This window comes from Calliphora vicina, chromosome 5 (genome assembly GCF_958450345.1).
Source record: "Calliphora vicina chromosome 5, idCalVici1.1, whole genome shotgun sequence".
NCBI lineage: Eukaryota > Metazoa > Arthropoda > Insecta > Diptera > Calliphoridae > Calliphora > Calliphora vicina.
Window position 1 is genome coordinate 36,298,856 of NC_088784.1, and position 20,661 is coordinate 36,319,516.

Below are 20,661 nucleotides of genomic sequence, written 5' to 3' on the forward strand. Positions count from 1 at the left end.
ATGCGATCAGATGGATAGATATGACTATATCGATTCCGCTATCTATAACAATCCAGAATATATTTACTTTATAAAGTTGCACATTAAAAATGTAGAAATTACAAACGGAATGACAAACCTATCAATCATGGTGAAGGGTATATACAAGTAAATCAGCATATCTTTAACCTAGATTGTAATTGGAAATACCAAAATATTCAACAATGTGCTTCATCATGCTGAAGGCGTTAACAAATATGCAGAAGGAATCACTTGTAAATGTAATAACAGTTGTTCTAAAGACTTTACATTTACAAAAATAACTTGGAATATAATAAAATTTAATTTTAAAAATGCTAAGTTAATCCTGGAATCCTCTAAAATCTCATTATGCCGACAACTGCTTTGAAGATCTATATAGCATGTGAATTTAGTATTTGCTAATAATATTTAACAAATACAGAACGATATCTATTTTATCGGCATTTATTGTAAACTTGTTAACACTTCAATTAATATGTAAGTAAAACGAAGTGGGAAATCCCCTTTCTCTGGTGTTAAGTTGCTATCGAATTTAAAGCAATATTATCGTTATCAGTTAACAATTTTAACTATTTAACAAACATTTCATTTAATCAACTATAAATTATTTACGATTTTTATTGCTGCCGTGTAAAAATTTGAATTCTCGGAAGGATTTACATTGCCCCGTGCACAAATTAAATTACAATATGTTATCGACGTCTTGTGAACTTATTATTAAATATTAGTAGTTGATAAGAAACGAATTCAACTAATATCGAAAAAAATATGGATTCGATTCCGACCAGTTGTCGCAAAATTTTACAACAAGTGCAATATTACAACAAGTGCAAGGCTATAAAGAAATTGCGCAGTCAATGTACAAAATGTTTCTTGGTTATGTCGAAAAGGCGACAAATTAGATTAATTGGTAGCAAAAAAAAAAAAAAAAAAAAAACGAAGCTACTCCAAGTAATTCATTGTCTTTTCCAGCAGTACTGAGTTGTGGGCAGCTTTTACAAAAAATACCACACATCGATCAGAGACTACAATCCTATTACTTGTTGTAGCAAGATTTTGCAAATTACTTTTTATCTCTGGATTTTCTTTGAAAACGAAAATATGATTAATTTGTGAAAAAAAAAACACCGGTACTCCAAGAACTTTATCGTCTATTCACCTAGCAATATTTCTAGCGGAACATCTGAATCGTACGACGATCCATCAGATTCTATGTTCGCCCGAATCTGATGTTCAGTTAATAACATATAATAACTTATATGTCATTTTGAAGGGTACATATCTGTCATTTATTCTCACTTTGTTATTGAACATTATAGTGTAAACAACAAAGTTTATTTAGCTTCGAAATTGTCGAATTTTGTGCCAACAAAGTGTCATATGTGGGAAGTTTTGCTTTACTTCTTTAATTTGAAAAACAGTTCCGCTTAAGCACATCGACGGCTCACCAAAGCTTATTGTGAATGTGTTTCATCGGTTTCAGCGTACGAGAGATGATTTGTTCTGTTCAGAAGTGGTGATTTTGACACGGAAGACAAAGATCGCCAAGGCCTGCCAAAAAAGTTTCAAGCCCAAGATTTGGAGGCATTTCTCCATGAAGATTCACCCCTATCGAGAAAAACATGTGGAATTTATCTTCCCATGAAATATCCATTTCCCTCGAAGGGAAAATTGCTAACGTGATATTCCCCTGAACTTTTCATTCACAATAGTTGATTTTGTTCCTAACAGCTGTTTATTGTTTACAAAATTCCATCTAAAAATTTCACAACATGGGGACATTTTTTCACGTGAACAAAGTTTGCATGTGGAATATTGATTCGCGATAGGGGTGATTGTTGTAAAACTGAACAAGAGCTTGAAAAATCGTTGGGAGCTACTTAAGTATTTTTTTCTTACCCTCTTTATAGTCCAGATCTTGCCCCGTCCGACTACTATTTGTTTCGATCGATGCAGAACGCCCTGGCTTGATTCGTTACAAAAAAATCCGAATTTTTAAGTTATACATCCAAAATTCTATCACAAATTAATCATATTTTAATTTTCAAAGAACATATCGAAAAGGAAAATCAATATATGAGATGTAATTTGGTAAATCTTGCTACAGCATTTGATAGAACTGGAGTCTATAATTGATCTGCAATGTTTATTGTAAACGCTGCCAACGACTCATCAAAAGTAATAGGTCGGAAACAAGGAAATGTCGCTTGTGTTTTGTGCCATGTATTGGGACATTTTTCCATATGTAAACATATACATACCGTGTGATCCATATGAAACTTTTGGTGTTTTCTTTTCTGAGAAAAATGTTCCATTTATGTTACCATTGGCACAGGGGTATGTTCCATTCTAGAAATGTATGCAAACATGCGAAGAGTTGCCGTTTTCCTTTCTAAATATGTTGCATAAATAAGTGGTAAATATGTTACATATTTCACCCTCAATTATATTTCAGGGTGAGATAATATCCTTTTTTGCAACTGCTTTAAGTACTTTTTTGCAATTGAGTAACAGCTGATTTCTATTATTGACAATCAGTGTTGTTAATGCTGTTGGCAAACAAACACAATGAATGTCGAAAGTCGCTTTAACAGTGTTAAATATCGCTTTTTAATACAAAATTCATTCAATATTTGGCACGCTAAATATACATTAGTGTTAAGTGTAAAATCAAGAAATTATTTTGTTCCATTCTAACAGAAAAAATGTTTCACTTTGCAAGGGTGTGTGTAACATGATAATAATATTACACATTTATAAGGCATGATTTTTTTTTAGAAAAGAAAACACCATTTGTGTATGTAAAATACATGTGTATTACATGTGACATTTTTGGCAATTAAAGCATGTTCTATTTCCGTGTGTATAACAGTGTTGTATTTTGAAATACAACACTGTGTGAGTACAAAATAAAAAAAAACAAAAACGAGTAAAGAAAAATCATAACAAAATAAGTTTCATTGCATTAAATATATTTATTGTGATTTAAAAATGTTTTAAATAAAAACAACAAACATATAAACTAATAGAGGTTATGTCACATGCAATTACATATGTACGTTTGAACGTGGAAATTATGAATCGTATGTATAACGTGAATTTTTACATACACATGGAATTCCATATGTATCGAATACATGTCCCAATACACATGTAATACATGCCGTCTGACCCCCCTATAAGAGTTGAAATGTATTGATAGCAAAAAACCTATAACAGCTATTTATTTTGATGGATTTAAAGTCAAACATTAAATATGACTTAAAGCTAATTCAAAATTCTGAATACATTGGACATCTTTCGATAGATTCGGGAAAATCAGCTAATATTCAAAAGAATACTGCAGTCTTTATATAAACTAAGTATGAATTTCATTCATCTCTAGAGGCAAATTGAATGTGTTTAAAATTAAAACTTACCTTCATGCCATAACCATTTTCATCCTTGCGCACGGTTAATGTTAAATATTGGAAATTCTTGAGCGATTCTCCAGCAATGGGTGTGGAAATTTGTATTTGAGGACGACGTGAATTGGCCGACATATTCGCACTATTACGCTGGGCATTGCCATTCGAGGCACTCAAACCGCCGCCACCGCCCAACCCACTATTACCACTACCACCAGCCATTATATTGTTGTTAGAGTTGCTGCTGTTACTGGTAAAGATACTAACATTATTATTGGTCAAAGGTGATGTGGCTGGATTAAGAGATTTGCCTTTGCTCTGATAACCCAATGGTAGAGGTGGCGTCTGCGGCGGTATACCCGATATCGGTGGTGGCTGAAAGTTATTATAGCTCAGGGTGCTGGCCAACGAAGGTGAACGCGGTATTTTCGATTTCGAGGCTTTCGTAGAGGATTTCGTTTTGCCGGCTTTTGAATTTATAGCTGAAGATTTTTGTTTTGGTGGCTGTAATTCAGGGGGTAATTCGAAATTGTTGTTGTTATTGTTGCTATTGCTAACTGATGCTGCAGATGTTGGTATATTTGTGGCTGTTGCAGTTGATGTTCCAGCAATAATGTTATTATTATTGTTATGGACAATATTATTGTTGTCGTTTTGGCTGTTGTAGAGTAATGATTGATTATTGGCTGTTGATTCTTCTGGTAAATCTTGAACTTCGTCATATTCATGTTCATCAGTACCAAAATCAATCAATCTGCAAAGAATTTTTAAAAAAAAATAAAATAAATAAATTATTAAAAGTCTTAAAATAAACAATAAATAGAAAAAGATACAATCATTGTTGTAAAATGTATAAAAATTTAAAGAATTTTAAAAATGCCTTAAACACACACTTTCTGGCTCATGCTCACAAAAGCCAATTACGTCTTGTTTGACTTCTGCAAGCTGTCAATAAAGTTGTGGTTTTCATTGTGCATTTCGTACATCATTAATAATAAGACAGAAACCACCATCACACCACAGTACAGCACAGTACGGTGAATGTACGTTTCAATATTCCTTACCATACCTGACCATCATACCACTACATCACACCACCATCAAGGTGTGAAACATTTTGAAATGTTTTCATAATTGCTACAAAACAGAAGAAGAAAACAAGACATGCATTTATGCATGAATTTTGGAAATCATCGTTTTAAATTTTCAAGGATTTGTGTCTTGTTGTCATGACAAATGAACTTTCTTGAACGGAAATTGTTTACGAGTTAAACTGCGCTCATTTGTTTAAAGGTCGATTTTGGTTGAAGACTCTAAACATAGTTGGCAGTTTTGTAACTCCATTATTATTGCTTCCATTATCTTAATATTATTTCTTCCAAATTGCCAATTAATGCAATCAGTTTGAAGAGACTGAAGCGACTCTATTACCTTAAATGAGAAGAGAAGACCTTTTTGGGAAAAACCTAAAAAATATGCCCTATTTTAAATGTTCCGAATTTGGATGTGCGTAACATATTATATGGAAATGGTGGTGGATCGTAATTACTATCAGAAAGAATCCAGGGAGTATAACAAGGATGGCGCTAGAGTGGGTTCCTCAAAGCTGAAAAAGCCATGGTCGGCCAAAGAATACATGGAGACTCACGATACTCCACGAACTAGGACAGCGTAATCTTACATGGAAAGACGCCAGATAACTGTATGGGAAATTTTTCTATTTTATGAGGTTTCAGGATAAAAAATAATTTTATTTTTCAACATATTCAAATTTATCCAACGTTTCTCAAATTTTTTTATCGCTTCCCAAAAATTAGTTCAAAATAGATATTTCTTGTGAGATGATTCCATCGTTAGAGTAAAATCTCTTTCCACCGAGACATTTCTTCAGGTTTGGAAATAAGAAATAAGTTACCCGGAGCTAAATCCGGAAAATACGACATCTTCCGTGCTTGTACGACCACAGTAAACCACCTTTTTACCGTTGAAATTGACGTTGCAATGTTCCCATAGTAGCTTAATGAGCAGACGAAATTCACTTTTTTCCAATTTCTCCTCAAGTCACGAGGTATTCTGCTAGCATTGTTTGTCAAACACAGCTTGTTCAAATTTTGATAGCAGTCAACTGACAGATGTCTGCTGACAAGAGCAGTGTTGACCTTTCAATTAAGAGCCGAGAAATTAAAAAATCCTGACTAAATACACGACCTCTTTTTTGAAATTTTATTAAAAATATAACTAATGTTTAAAAAAATCAGAACCCAGGTTCGTCACATCAAAAAACCAAAAAAAGAAATCTCAAACATCATTTCTGACATGCAAAATTGTCTTTCAAGGTCTCTCGTCTTCAATTCGTATGGTACCCAATTTCGCTGCTCCTTGCAAACGTTTCCGAAATTGCTGCTTGAGTACCTACCACTGATTTTGCATGCTCTTGTTGAGTTTTACAACAATCTTCATGACGTAATGCTCCAATTCTTGGTCTTCAGAGCCACTCCCATTTTCAGTGTTTGACTATTATACACACTCCTCGATATTCCTAGTAAATTTTCCAACCGAAAAACACCTACCGAACACACCGCTATTAAACATATTAAGCTTCGAAATTTATAGATCTCAAAACATAAAAACTTACCCTAATTCATAGTAAAACATGTGAAATTTATGTTGCCATGAAATATCCATTTCCCTTGAAGGAAAAATTGCTATCGTGATATTCCCCTGAACATTTCATTCACAATAGTTGATTTAGTTCGTAACAGCTGTTTATTGTTTACAAACTTCCATCTAAAAATATCCCAACATTAGGAATTTTTCACGTGCACAAAGTTTATGAACGAAAAATGGGAAAAGGGAACATATTTCAAGTGAAATATTAATTCGCGATAAGGGTGAATATTTAACAATTTATCGTATAACAATGCCAATGCTAACCTGAATTATTGAAATATATTTTTTATCAATTTTCAGAGCCAAGCAAAACGGATATTGAACTGTAACGGAATTGAAATTGTTTTTAATAGAATACAAAGTCAAATGATTCTATCAGTTTCTATTTTTGAATGATTTCATTCCTATTCCATATTTGGTTTATTATTAGTTTTTTTGTTTTTTGTTTTCAATCAATTTAGCATTATTAAAATATTTAAAATTTGAATATTCAAAGCTGCTCAATTCGCCGACAACAACGACGATGTCAAAAAACTTTTGACGCTTGCATGTTTTAATATAATTTTATTATTAAACTTTTTTTTTTGAATTTTCAACTCGTATTGCTTTCTTCATGTTCGTACAGTATAATGAACGGACGTGTTTAGAGTAAATAGTAATGGAACATCATCATCATCATCACCGTCATATGGCTGTTTTAGGTATTCAATGCGGGGCAGGGCAAACGCTTTAGCAATTTTTCTAACCAGCTCATTGTTATTACTATATATACGTGCGAGTGAGTATATTTACAGCAATATTTTTTTGTTGTAAATAATTCTACTAATATTTATAGGTTTCTGGTTACATTCTTTACAAAAATGAACTACAATTTTAACAAAAATAAAAATAAAGATACCGTTAACAGTAGTTTTCTTATTCGTTTTGGTGTGCCTAATTTAAATTTTCCCTTGGTTTCAGTTTAACTGTGAAGTGGAACTTTATTAATTCGATTAGGTAAGGTTAGGTTCTAAATAATGCTACATATTATGGCAATTTTAACTTGTTCCACATATCTTCGACTTTCTAGGCCAAAGCCCCCGCAATATGTTTAAATTGATTAAATTGTGTTGTATGTTATTTCTTCCAGAATCTGGAGGAATTGAAGTGAAGTGATCCACTGAAAATAGTGAAAAATTCCATATTATCAAAACTTCTCATATAAGTCTCAAAGATAACAACGTAGAACAACTATGCCACTGTAAAATCTCATAGCTATGGATCAATTATCTGTATGATCCACATTAAAGATCACATCACGATCTGGAAAGCCACACAGTTGATAAAGGCACACGTCAATAGAGGGGCTGCAGTGACAATATACGTAGACAATCAGGCGGCACTAAAGGCTCTGGAGTGTCATGTAATACACTCCAACCTAGTGGGGGACTGTAGGAGAGCTCAAGAGGAGCTATTGGTACACTACTCAGTAAGATTGTGTTGGGTACCAGGGCACTGTGATATACAGGGAAATGAGGTAGCAGATGAACTGGCTAGACATGGTTCTGATCTGGATCATGATACTAGGGAACGGAATGTTAAACCACTCATTTGTTACTACTATAGATGAATTTACGAAAAATTCCGCGACTATACAATTCAATCCTGGGGCAGTAGGTCAGATTGCAAAGTGTCCAGGTCCTTATGGCCAAAACTGAATGCAAACGCGACTGGAACACTGATAGAGTTGGATAGGTATAATCTCAGGATTCTAGTAGGAGTGATAACCGGATATTGCTCAATTGGAGCCTTTAAAGGCAAATGGGATAATGGCACACAGGACTTCTGTGGAGTGTGTGGGGATGCAGAGGAGCTAGATACAGTAGAGCACATTATGTGCAACTGCCCTAGGTTACAGGGTCACAGACTTAGATGGCTAGGAAATAGATTTCTGGACGAACTTGGTAGTGTTGCTGGCTGCAAATTAAGCAACATACTAGGTTTCATTAAGGTAATAGGGTGGCTATTTAAGGGACGTTCTACAGCGATTCCAAATTCGTGAAAAGATCTATCTTTCTTTCTTTCTCTTTTCAACAGGCGGTACTTTGGTCTCTTCTATTACTCTAAGGCTATCCTCTTTTTCAAACTATTTGAAGGGAATCACAATGGACCTCAAGGTATCCGAGTGGAAGTGCACATAGTGTACACCCCTTCCTAACCTAACCTAACATTAAAGATCCATAAAGTGGACTTGACAATTATAAAGCAAAAACTTTCATCTACATATGTACATTTCTTCGATTATTAAATCTCTAAATATTCCCATGAGAATTAAATCGACTCTCCGGAACGCACCGAATTTCATTCAACCAAATATTGTGAATTCAGTGACGGCAGTATCACCCGGAAGTCTTAATTATATCCATCATTGAATAAGATTCGGATAATCCTTCCACTCCCCCACAGTTCTCATAGAGCCTAGATTCTTTATAGCAGCAGGACTAATTAAAATATTAGATCACATTATTCGATTCAAGCAGCAACACGATCGATTCTGTTGAAGTGTCAAACGTAGAATATTGCGATCTCATACCTTCTAACTCCTCTGCCGATAAAGAAATTAAGAAATTTACGACAGAGATCGTAAAGATGAGATGAAATACCGCTAGAATATCTCATACGGTTAGAATATCTCAACCAATATAAAAAGTATTTTTGTTACTAAAGATCACGGAAAAACTCGGGAGTTTTTGCGTCACAGCATATAGCTGAATATATGTTTGAAAGCAAAAGAACTGTAGGAGAACCAATAATCTGAAACTGAATTCTGAGCTCTATTCTATTGCAGCTTTGGATCTATAACAAATACTAAGTTCCCAATTACTCTATGACAGACATGCGTTTGTTGAGTTCAGAGGCCAAAACGTCCTCCAATCAAATCAATCTATCTTCGATAACGATAAATGCCAAAATGTCCGAACGACAACTTCGTTTATCAACATCTAAATTAATGGTGTCAGCTCTTGGATGTTATGACGGTTCTTGACATTTCTGTCGAAGGCAGATGTATCTCTATGGTACAGAAACACAAAATGCTAGGAGTAGTGATGAATAAAAATATGGGATAGAAAGCTCTCACTTGCACATCTTGGGGCAAGAGTAAAGTGATTGTAGCGACACACAAACGACCTCTTCTCAAAGCTGACGAACGTTTAGTATCAGTAAGACGTCATTAATCAGAGACACTCATCTATAATTATCTCAAAACAAAGATTTCCGTACTGCAACGGGATGTTTCAAGATTATGAAGGTGAATCATTTACTTGAGGAGACCGAATGCTCACTGATGGCATGTCACCAACCATCAGGTTATGATGTTCGATCCTCTTCCCCTACATATCCATATAGACTTCTGACGCTATAGGTAGGACATTAAGCCGTTTGTATTTGGCAAATGGGCTGAAGTTATTGCATTAGGTGGCCGTTACTGAAATCATTAGTTGCTATAAAAGCAACAGATCAGAACAGTATGAGATCTGGGATACAGAGAGACAACTTCCCCTATAAGAGATCCCTGATAGACTAGATCATTGGTAGGCAAATAGAGGCATTTAATTTGTGTGCTTTTTTGGGTAAAAAAATAAAATATCCACAACAACATCAAGCAACTGAATGAAATGTGTGTATTTTTACGCTCTATTACGCTCTTTTGTTCACGTTCGGGTTGTTTGACGAAAATCTTCGTAACCTGAACAATATGAACGCCTACCATGGGACTAGATAATAGTGTGCTGAACTATTTGGTTTGAGGAAGGAACCTTAATATAATGAGGATAACGTCAAAATACCATAATTAGCCAAAATTTCCTGATATTAACTATAACACTGAAGCATCAACCATATGTCAGATGAAAATAGTTTGGACTTGCAAACCAAACTGATTAGTAATCCATAGAGAAGAGAGCAACGGGAAATGATATTTCTAACAGCCATGGTAAAAATGGGAAGAATGTATTCACTGGAACGTTAAGTTGTCTAATTTCCAATGAGAAAGAATCTAGCAATATTCACCATCAACTGAAACTTTGTTTTATTTTTCTGTATTTTTCAGAAATGTATGATTATGGTAAGGATTTAAACAGATCCTATTATTTGAAGGAAAATTATCGTAACGAGATTCCAGAATATCTCTTTGTAAACTATAGAGAATGAAAACAAATTTCACTGAAACCCACCAAGATGTTTGTCATACATTTCGACCGTGTCCAATGCGCATTAGTTGTGTTGCAGGTCCTGCCTTAGTTTAGTTTCTGGGAATCAGTTCCAATTTAATTGCAATTCAGTTCCAATTCCCTTCTCACAATCTGAGTTATTTTAATGCATTTGAAAATAACCTTAAATCCCTTGCAGTTGTTTGCAGCTTAACTTAATGTGACACTTTCATTTTTCATTTTGCTGACAAGAACTGTAACTCACACACAACAACATACCAATATACGAGTTCAAGCCATCATTGTAAATAACCCAATAGTTTTACAAATAGTCAGTGTATCCCTTATAGACACTAATTTTCTGTAATGTCTGCTCACTTGGCTGACTCCTATAGGAGTCATAAATATATTTATATAGTTTTGGATCATTTGACACGTATGTGTTTTTTAGTGCAAACGAAAGTCAATTGGTAGCTTTATGCATCCCTGGTAATCTAGCGTGAAGTCAATTGCCACTTTAGTGTAAATAGAACTATGGAACATATAATCGTGCAAATATCCGCCGCGGCTTCACTGGATGGCGCGCATTCGCAATGTCCAATTTTCCATGACTCTGGCAAATAACTTAGGCTGCATTTTGTCATCCACGTGGGATGACCATGCCCTCAAAACGCTAGTGTATGTATGTAGTATGTACAATGTGACATGAGCTGTATGTCACGTAGCGCCGTCCTGTTGAAACCACATGTCGTTGGTGTCCATATCATCCAATTCAGGCCAAAAGATGTTAGTAATAATCGATCTAAAGCATTCGCGCGTTGCTGGTGATGACTTGCCCAACGGCATTCTCAAAGAAATATAGACCGATAACGCCGCCAACACAAAATTCACACCAAACAGTAACTTTTTCGGCATGAATAGGACGCTCTTGGTACTCATTTGGATTGGAAATCGTCCCAAATTTGACAATTTTGTTTGTTGACGTAGCCATTCATCTAGAAATGGGAACGTTGCCCGAACAGAACACCCATTTTGATAAAAGAATTTTATAATTTTAACATTTTGTTGAACGCTATATCCCTCCATGGCGATTTGGCTAAACAAACTGAATAAATTACAGCCGATTCGACAGATGTAGCTTTAGCAATATGACTGCTATCAATTGTCAAAATTCGGAAGTCCCTATTGGAAAATCCTTTATTTATTTTGCATACCAAAAGAGATATGTATCTGAAGTGCCACACATCAGATACAGTTTGTCATTCCGTTTGTAATTTCTACATTTTTCATTTGCGACCCCACAAAGTATATATATTCTGGATCGTTATAGATAGCGAAGTCGATATATCCATGTCCGTCTGTATGTTGAAATCAACTTTCCGAAGCCCCCAAATAACTGACATATGTACATGATTCATACAATATATCGGGAATTCCGGCTCATTTGCTATTTAAAATCGACAAAATCGGGCCATAAATTGCTTAGATATTAGGAAAAAAACGGGAAAACCTCGATTTTTGGCCTATTTTTGATCTATATCTGGATAACTAAATCATTAATATAGACAATATGGATATCTAATGATAGATATTTCAAAGTCCATTGCAACGATGTATATAAGGCTATAGTAAGTTGGGATGGGTCAAAATCGGAAAAATATATTTTAACCCGAATTTTTTTTCATCAAAAAATTTTTTTTTGTCTAAATTCTTTTTTGAAAAAAAAATTAACAAATTCAAAAAAATGAAAAAAACTTTTTTTAAAAAAATTAAAAAACAATTTGGAAAAAAAAATTTTACAAACCATTTAAAAAAATAATTATTTTTGTTTAAATAAAAATATTTATATATTTAGGTATAATTTAGTGAAGGGTAGAAAGATTCGGCACAGCCGAATATAGCTCTCTTACTTGTTTTATTTTCATTCCACTAAGAGGGCAGCCATATTCCAGCTGGTATATGGGAAATTGTTCCCATTGTAGAAACCATATAGTAGTCTGATGATGGTTGGTTTACAAGAAAGCGGTTATTGGACTGCATCTTTGCCGCTTTGTAGCTGGCTGAGTAATAGGAGATGTCTTTTAGACTGACTATTTGGATTCAATTAGTTTCCGGCTAGGACACATACATGTTAAAATAACTAGTTATGTGCTAGTCAAGTAACAAGTTAGTTAGCTAGTAAGGTAAGATGACTCTGTGTAATCGGTTGACTACTTAGGACTAGCTATTAAAAATTATCTTGGTAATATATTTAGGGTCAATTAACTTCCGCTTACACGCTCATTTTAAAACAACTAGTCACGTAGCTAATTATGTAACCAGTAAAAACCCTAAATGATTGGTAAATCACTAGTTCGAGACAGTCTCCCAGAACAGCTGGGATCATAGTAAATGAGGGTATTATATGTATATAAATTTAAAAGTATAATCTTACAATTACCAAGTTACTAGAAAATATAGGTAACTGCAGCAACAGTAACAACAACAAAACTACACTCCTAAATATTATTATTCCTAGAATTCTTACACATTTTGCAGCTATTTATTTTATTTTAAATTTTTAGTTTTGTTATTTTCATTTTGTTTTCAGTGTTTAGAAAATAGTAGCAAAAATACGAATGAAAAGTACAAGAAATAATAGAAAAAAAAAAAACAAACCAGTAATAAATTTATAAATTTAAGAGCATGAATGCAAACAACAACAGCAATAACTTTATACTTAAATAAAAAAAAAAAAAGAAAAAGTGTAGAGGAGTGATGTTATGGCAGATACTCGTATCTCAGGGGGCGGGAGTGGTGTCAAGGCGGTACAAACATATATTTCAGAAACCTGTTGGTAAAGGTTTAGTTAGAGTTGATTAGTATGTATTTGTTACAATAACATTGGATACACCAACACCACACAACACAACACTATTTTACCATATAGTACCTCGTCTTAGTTGTAGTAAGGAGTGCGCACGAAAAAAATGGTACATTTAGCTTAGCTTCAATCAGAATGCCTACTTTGGAAGCATGTTCAGTAATTTTTTTTAATTGAAATTGCGCAAATTTTTCGGATCTCCTTAACACTGGCCATTAAGTGTTGTACAAATGTTAAGTCGGACGAACTACGGACCAATTAAAAAAATATCTTCCTTTCATACAATCACAACCCTATTTGTATGTTCAACAAATAAAAAAAGTTTTATTGGTGCCAAGATACCGTTAATGGTTTCGTATTAGGGGTATTGGTATCACAAATATTGGCTGTCATATTTAAATTCGTGTGCCCGTTTCGTAATCTTATATATGGGTTAGTTCTAATGTAACTTATTACCTATTGTTTTTAGCAGAATGTGTCCCAAATATTTTAGATAACTATTTCTTCAATCTTGCGAAAAAAAATTAAAAATACAAATTTTTTGACATTTTTTCCGATATCAAAAACTTTTTTGACTTTTTTTTCAAATTGGCCCTTTTTTACTCAAAAGAAAGCTTAGATAGTTAGCTTGAAGACCTATTTGGTCGCTTATTGGGATGCGAGTTGGATAACTATCAAAATAAATATTTTGTAACTCAAAACATACAACCATTTTTTTTTTTTTTTTACATACAATTTTTGACATTATTGTCGCAATGACAGAAACATGTTTTGTTACATTTGTGGTGAATATACAGTCAAAAAGTTTAGAAACTCTATAACAGACTAAGGTCCGTTTTCTCATTAGGTGATTATCTTTTTTCCCAACGTAAAACTTTTCTCAATGTCTAGTCTATGTTTTCCAGGGACGGTGTATTCCTCTTAACGGATTCTTCCAGCTTCATCCATGCTTCATTTTCGATTTGACTGCGTCCGATTTTTTGTTCTCTAATGTATACTATGTGGCTGAATTACCAATGTTTTCTTATTATATACCCTTCACCTTCGTGAGAAGTGCATATATAAGTTTGTCATTCCGTTTGTAATTTCTACATTTTTCATTTCCAACCCTATAAAGTTTATATATTCTGGATCCTTATAGATAGCGGAGTCGATTAAGTCATGACCGTCTGCATGTCTGTCCGTCTGTTTGTTGAAATCAATTTTCTGAAGACCCCAGATATCTTCGGGATTATTCTTTCAGGCATGCTTTCGAGAAGCTTCCTATTTTAAAATCAGCAAAATCGGTCCACAAATGGCTGAGATATGAGGAAAAAACCAGAACAACCTCGATTTTTTACCTATTTTTCACATATATCTGGATTACTAAGTCATTAATATAGACAATATGGATATCTAATGATAGCTAATTCAAAGACCTTTGCAACGACGTATATAAGACCATAGTAAGTTGGACCTACAATGGGTCAAAATCGGAAAACATATTTTTTAACACGAATTTTTTTTTTACCAAAAAAAATTAAGAAACCAAAAAAAATTTTAAAATTTTTAAAACAAAAAAAATGTAAAGTTTAAAAATAAAAATAAAACAATTCGAAAAAATTTTTTTCCAAAAAATTAAAAAAAAAATTTTCCAAAAAATTAAAAAAAACTTGTTTACCTAAAAATATTTAAAATTTGTATTTTGAAGTATAATGTGGTGAAGAGTATATAAGATTCCGCACAGCAGAATATAGCTCTCTTACTTGTTTTTTTTTATTTGTTAACATTTGGAAAACAGCTGATTTATGTCAACAAGTTGTCAGTTGAAGGCATGGTACCCAACTTTCACATCTATTTTGAGAGGTATTGCCAACTAAAAATGTTTTTGTCGGTATATTGAGAAAACCAAAATCGTCAACGGCCAGTTTATCAGTCTAATAAATTATGTCGATTTAGTAACAGATAGTGTTTCCAAACATTGTGTTAAAGTGTGTAGTGAACATTTAAGACAATAAACGTAGTCATTTGAAGTTTGGTGTACCTATGATTTGAACAGAATCGAAAGACGACAATTTTTGCGTTGTTAAATTACATAACGTAAAAACTGTTGAATTGATCTATAATTATTTTATTATTTTGTGAATAAAATACCTATAGACTATTTGCTGCTATAAAAATATATCCAAAAGAAAATTAAATATGCAATAAAATGGAAATATATGCTAATAAACATTTGAAAGAAAAATATGCAACAACAAATCGATGCCATTTTGTTGCAAATTCTTCGATTAGGAAAGATAAATTGTCAAAAATGATTTTGAGTTACTGACTACAAACATGCATTTGCATAGAAATCCTTGTTCTGTTCATGACCATTCTGACAGCAGTGACAAACATACTTTGTGGTGTAAACAAAGTTATAAACCTAAACGTATGCACACTTTTTTCGTGCTCACTCCTTACTTCTGTAGTGTTAGTGTTGGGCTATGAGTTTTAATTTTTATGTAACTTTTTTTTGATTTTATTTCTTGGACTCTTTAAAATAAAAACAAAAAAACTAAAGTTAAGAAAAAAGAACAACAAAAACACCAAGAACCAAGTGTTTATACTTATAGCGGCAGTTGTTGCTAGTTAACGTTAGTTTTTGTTGTAGTTGTTGTCGTTGTAGTGGTTATTTTAGTTGAATTTCTTGTGGCCAACAGAAGTTAAAAAAGTACCAACAACAACAAAATATGTATAAAATAATGGCAGCATATGTGTGGTGCAGCTGACACACTTTGTTGTTTTATTTAATACTATATTTGTTTTGTTTTTGTTTTTTTCGTTGTACATGTTTTTATTGTTGTTGTTGCTGTTTTAGTTTTTTTCTTTTCTTTAAAGGGGTTTCACAAATTGTTAACGCATGGTTTATTTTGAAGTTTGTACTTTAAGTATAAATGTGTGTGTGTGTTAATGTATATTGATAATTGTAGTGTTTGTTATTGTTATTATTTTTGCTTTCTTAATTATCAAAGTCTGACTTGTTATTTAAGTTGGCAATACTTTAAAAAGCATAAATACACACATACATACTTACACATCTCAAACAGACAACTTGTTGATAAATAGAGATGTCAATTGTTAGTGGTCACAAAAATCACCAAATTTTAGGACAAATATGCAAATATGCAAGTCCCTTTTCACAAAATTTTACAGGAGACTCAAAAATCCTTGGTTTTAAATATTTTTGAAATATGCCAATGTAGTTTTATTACTTGTTTGGTATGATTTATAATGATAAATAATAACAGTTTAGAAGAAGTGCATTTTTAGTGGACGTTTCACTATATGGACTTAAGACTTTTAAAATGTTTATTGTCATTGACAAAACATATTTCAAAATTTGTTTCCACCACAATTTAAAACCGTTTCTGTATTTGTTGATATTTAAACAGCATGGAAACAGTGTAAATTTTGTGATAGATTGCAACAGACAATGTTGTTTAGAAGATAAACAGATTTTCCATTTACTTTGAACTGTGTTTGTTAGATTAGTTAAGTAGCTTTAGACCATATTAAACTTTGAACCAGTGCACAAATATAGAAGAGGATTAAGCAAGGATGACTATTGTTACCATTACACCTTTCAGCTACCGAAACAATCGAAAATACCGTTACCGTATTATGAAAATGCGGTCGATTAAATAGTCTCAATTTAATCGAAAAATCTTTTTCTCGTCTTGATTAGAAATGTGTTTTTAAATATAACGTCAGCTTAAATGCAAACGGACATAACTATAAAATCAATAATAATAAAGTATTCTTGGCAATTTTTTGTGTTTTGAGTTTCTTTAATAAAGTTGTAATTTTTAATCGCAGGGGTCTACAAATTTGCGTGAGCATGTAGTTTGATAAAAAGAACCAAAATCAATCAAAAACTCGATTTGAATATTTGTTTAATTACGTCCGTTTGCTTTAAATGTGACGATGTATAAAATATATATCCTTGGAAATCACCGTCACCGAATCAACAGCAAACCGTTACCTTTTTACCGAACTTTGGGATTAAGCCATTCCCTGATATTTGTTTAAGAGTTTTAGAAGTGTATGTTTTTGAGATATGGGTTGTTTGGGCAGTTGAGAATGCGGTGGGTGTATTGAGAACGCTCACGACAAGCTAAGCATAAATTGGGGACAGCATGGTCTATGAGGGACCAGTATACAATAGTATCCTGCTACTGCTTCTTTATAAATTTCATTTAAGTCTGTAGTAAAAGATCTCCAACTGAAAGGATCCTTGGATGGAAGTTGTTATAATGACTCCTCTGATGACATCCCAGGACTGGGAGAACCTTCATTTCCTGGTGTAGATGCAGACCTTTACTGACCTTTCGTAACTTTGGATATTTCTCGTCATGGTAACCACACTGGAGCAGCGTAATTAATCACTGACCGTCCAATTGTGTTATAGATAGAATCAAAATCCATGCCCAGTACTGCAAGCTAGCGTTTAGAGAAACTTGTTTCTGAGCTGAGGAGTTAAAGAGACTATCAAATGTAACCCAAAAATTTTCAATTTGTTCACAATCCGAATTTAGACCCCATCGACTACGACGCCAATCTTAGGATTAACTTTCTTCGTCCAGGAATATTGCGTAATAACTTCGCTGATGGAAGTTACAAGTTCCGCACAGTGAGGATGTTTCGCTGATATAACCATTTACCAGACCGCAAAGATCAACAAAAGTTGCAGATCGACAATTATGTTCCTATAGGAGGTCCTGGAAGTTTGGAGATGTAATAGTTAAACAGGAGTGGAGACGGCACCAAACCGTCTGAGGAACTCCATACTTAACTCTACGGGGTTTAGACCGTTTGTGTCTAAACTCCACGAAGTACTGGTGGCCACTCAGATAATTCACGATCCATCTTTTCATGTTGTTTCGAAATTCATGGTGACGAGATGGTAGAAATGTGACGGGTCAGATGGGAGAAGAGAAGAGTCGCAAGGGATCGAAATCTTCAATAATTCTGTCAGACATGCTTTCGAGAAGTTTGCTATTTAAAATCAGCAAAAACAAATTCAAAATACAAAAAAAAATTAAAATTTAAAAAAAAATTTAATTTAAAAAAAAAATTACAAAAAAAGAAAAAAACCTCTTTAAAAATATTTAAAATTTGTATTTTGAAGTACAAACCAGATCAAGGCTTTGTAGAGGAGATCTACCACCACGCTAAGATGAGGTCCATGCATCAAGCAATGCTCTCTTTAGAGCAATTAGTTTTAATTTTACTTATTAAGATTCAATAAATAAATAAAAAGTTAAAAAAAAATGTTTGAAGTATAATTTGGTGAAGGGTATATAAGATTCGGCACAGCCGAATATAGCTCTCTTACTTGTTTTTTTTTTAATAACTTTTAACCATATGCTCTGGTCGTTACGTCAAAATATTTATGGAATTTCTTTTAAAAATATACAAAATCATTTGTATTATTTATAATAACGTTTTGACATTATACTTGACAGTAGAATTAGTTGACAATTGACAACACTGTTGATTTATTCAATGTTTTGTTTACTGTTAAAAACTAAAGAGAAAAAAATATTGAAAAATGTTTTAAATAAGAAATATGTGTGTGTATTACATGTCTTTATGCATTTTTTAACATTTTCTTTAGATATTTTTTTTTCTTATTTAAGTCAAGTTTTCAAAAATCTGTGAAGCATGACTGTGACCAACAATAGAACACATACAAACACACACTGACATTCTGTACTAGTAACGGGTATGTTCAGTGAGTGTGTTTTTTTTTCTGTTAAACAACTGACTTGACTTTTTTACTCACTGTAAATGTTATTATAACAACAACAACATCAACAACTACAAAAGTTTTCTGTGGAACAAACAAACAAACCCACGCACATTTTTTTCAAATGATTAAAACAAAACATAAAATAATAAACATACGTGAAGTATAAGTTATGGGAATTCAAATACTGTTGTATGATTTTCCATAGTTTTCTAATTAAAATCAAAATTTAGGAAACCAAACAAGTTATTGCCATAAAAAGTTTGTAGATTAACGGTTATTTATTTGAAACGATTTTTTTAGGGGTCAATCACGGTTGTTGTTTTTTATAACATAATTAAGTTAATTTTTAAGGCAAGTTATTATATTAAACACATTTTTAAATTTTCTAACTATGTTAAGAAAAGATGTGTACATTTCTTAAAAATTCTAAAAATTAATGACAATCAATGAAATTTTCAAGTTATACTTCTGTAGCTATTTGACTTGTCAAATTTTAGAACAAATTAGAACAAAGAAAAGGTTGCATAAAGCCTCTCACTTAGATTTTTACTCAGAACAATTTCATGATTCTAGTTTAATTACGAAAAAGTTGTATTAGTTTTGGTCCCTTTTAAGTAAAATATTAAAAAATTAACCTCTTGAATACCCATCAAGTTTGAAATTTCAAAATATGTACTCCAATTTACTTAATTTTTAGTCTGAAGGATGTGGCTAAATCTACATCTTTGCACTCATGTTCCAAATAACACACTATTAGTAAATGTTTGTATGACTGGAAGAACCACATTTTTATATAAATTGGCCCTTTTTACCCCTTTTTAGTACTTTTTGTTCTCCATTGAGATAATACAATTTTTATTCAAATAAATTTCAGTATCGTAATGGAAGATATGTGTATGCCAATTTATAGAATATCATATTTTATGAAAAAAATTTATTTATATTTTTATTGGTTTAAAAAATACATGGGGTGCCAAAAAGTACCAAAATACTGATTTTTCCCGTTCTCTTCCTTAAAAGGGATTATTACGATTAAAGCGCTTTGCGAAAGAACAGCGCGTTATAATTGTGAAAACTTATAACAAAAAGTTATGCTGAGACCGCTCGCAATGTGTCAAAATATGCAAAAATGACACCGAGTCCCCAAATCTTTGGGGCCTCATACAAAAAAGAGCATGACTTTGGGCAAAACTGGAAGACACGGGTAATTTTATCTTTTGGTCTTTTATCACGTAGTGGTGTGATTTTTGCCCTATTTTTGATCTGGATTACTAAGTCATTAATATAGACAATATGGATATCTAATGATAGATATTCCATTACAATGATGTATATAAGGTTATAGTAATTTGAACCTAGAATTGGTCAAAATCGGGAAAAATATTGTTTAACACGAATTTTTTTTTAACAACAAAATTTTTTTGTCATAAATTTTTTTTCAATAATAAAATTAAAAAAAAAATTGGAAAAAAAATAAAAAATTTGAATTTTTTTTTAAATTTTCCAAAACAATTTTGAAAAAAAAAAAATTTTAAATTTTCTATTTTAAAGTATAATTTGGTGAAGGGTATATAAGATATACATTATTAGAGTTTCGAGATCGATTTTAACAGAAAAAATTGTTTTTGAAATTGAACCGATCGGTTTCGATTTCATTTCGGTTTTGGCTAATTAAATATTAAGATATTATAGAAACAAAATCAGTTAAAAATCTATAAAAATATATTGCATATT

General features: G+C 32.6%; 1 protein-coding gene across 2 annotated transcripts in view; it reads right to left on the bottom strand.

Moving 5' to 3' along the window:
- RhoGEF2 (Rho guanine nucleotide exchange factor 2) overlaps positions 1 to 20,661 on the bottom strand; it is a 362,382-nt gene that overhangs the window by 286,897 nt on the left and 54,824 nt on the right. For both annotated transcript variants that reach the window (XM_065510657.1, XM_065510656.1), the window contains exon 3: positions 3,441 to 4,182. In XM_065510657.1, coding sequence (XP_065366729.1) covers positions 3,441 to 4,182 — 742 coding nt within the window. The remainder of the gene's footprint in view (positions 1 to 3,440; positions 4,183 to 20,661) is intronic.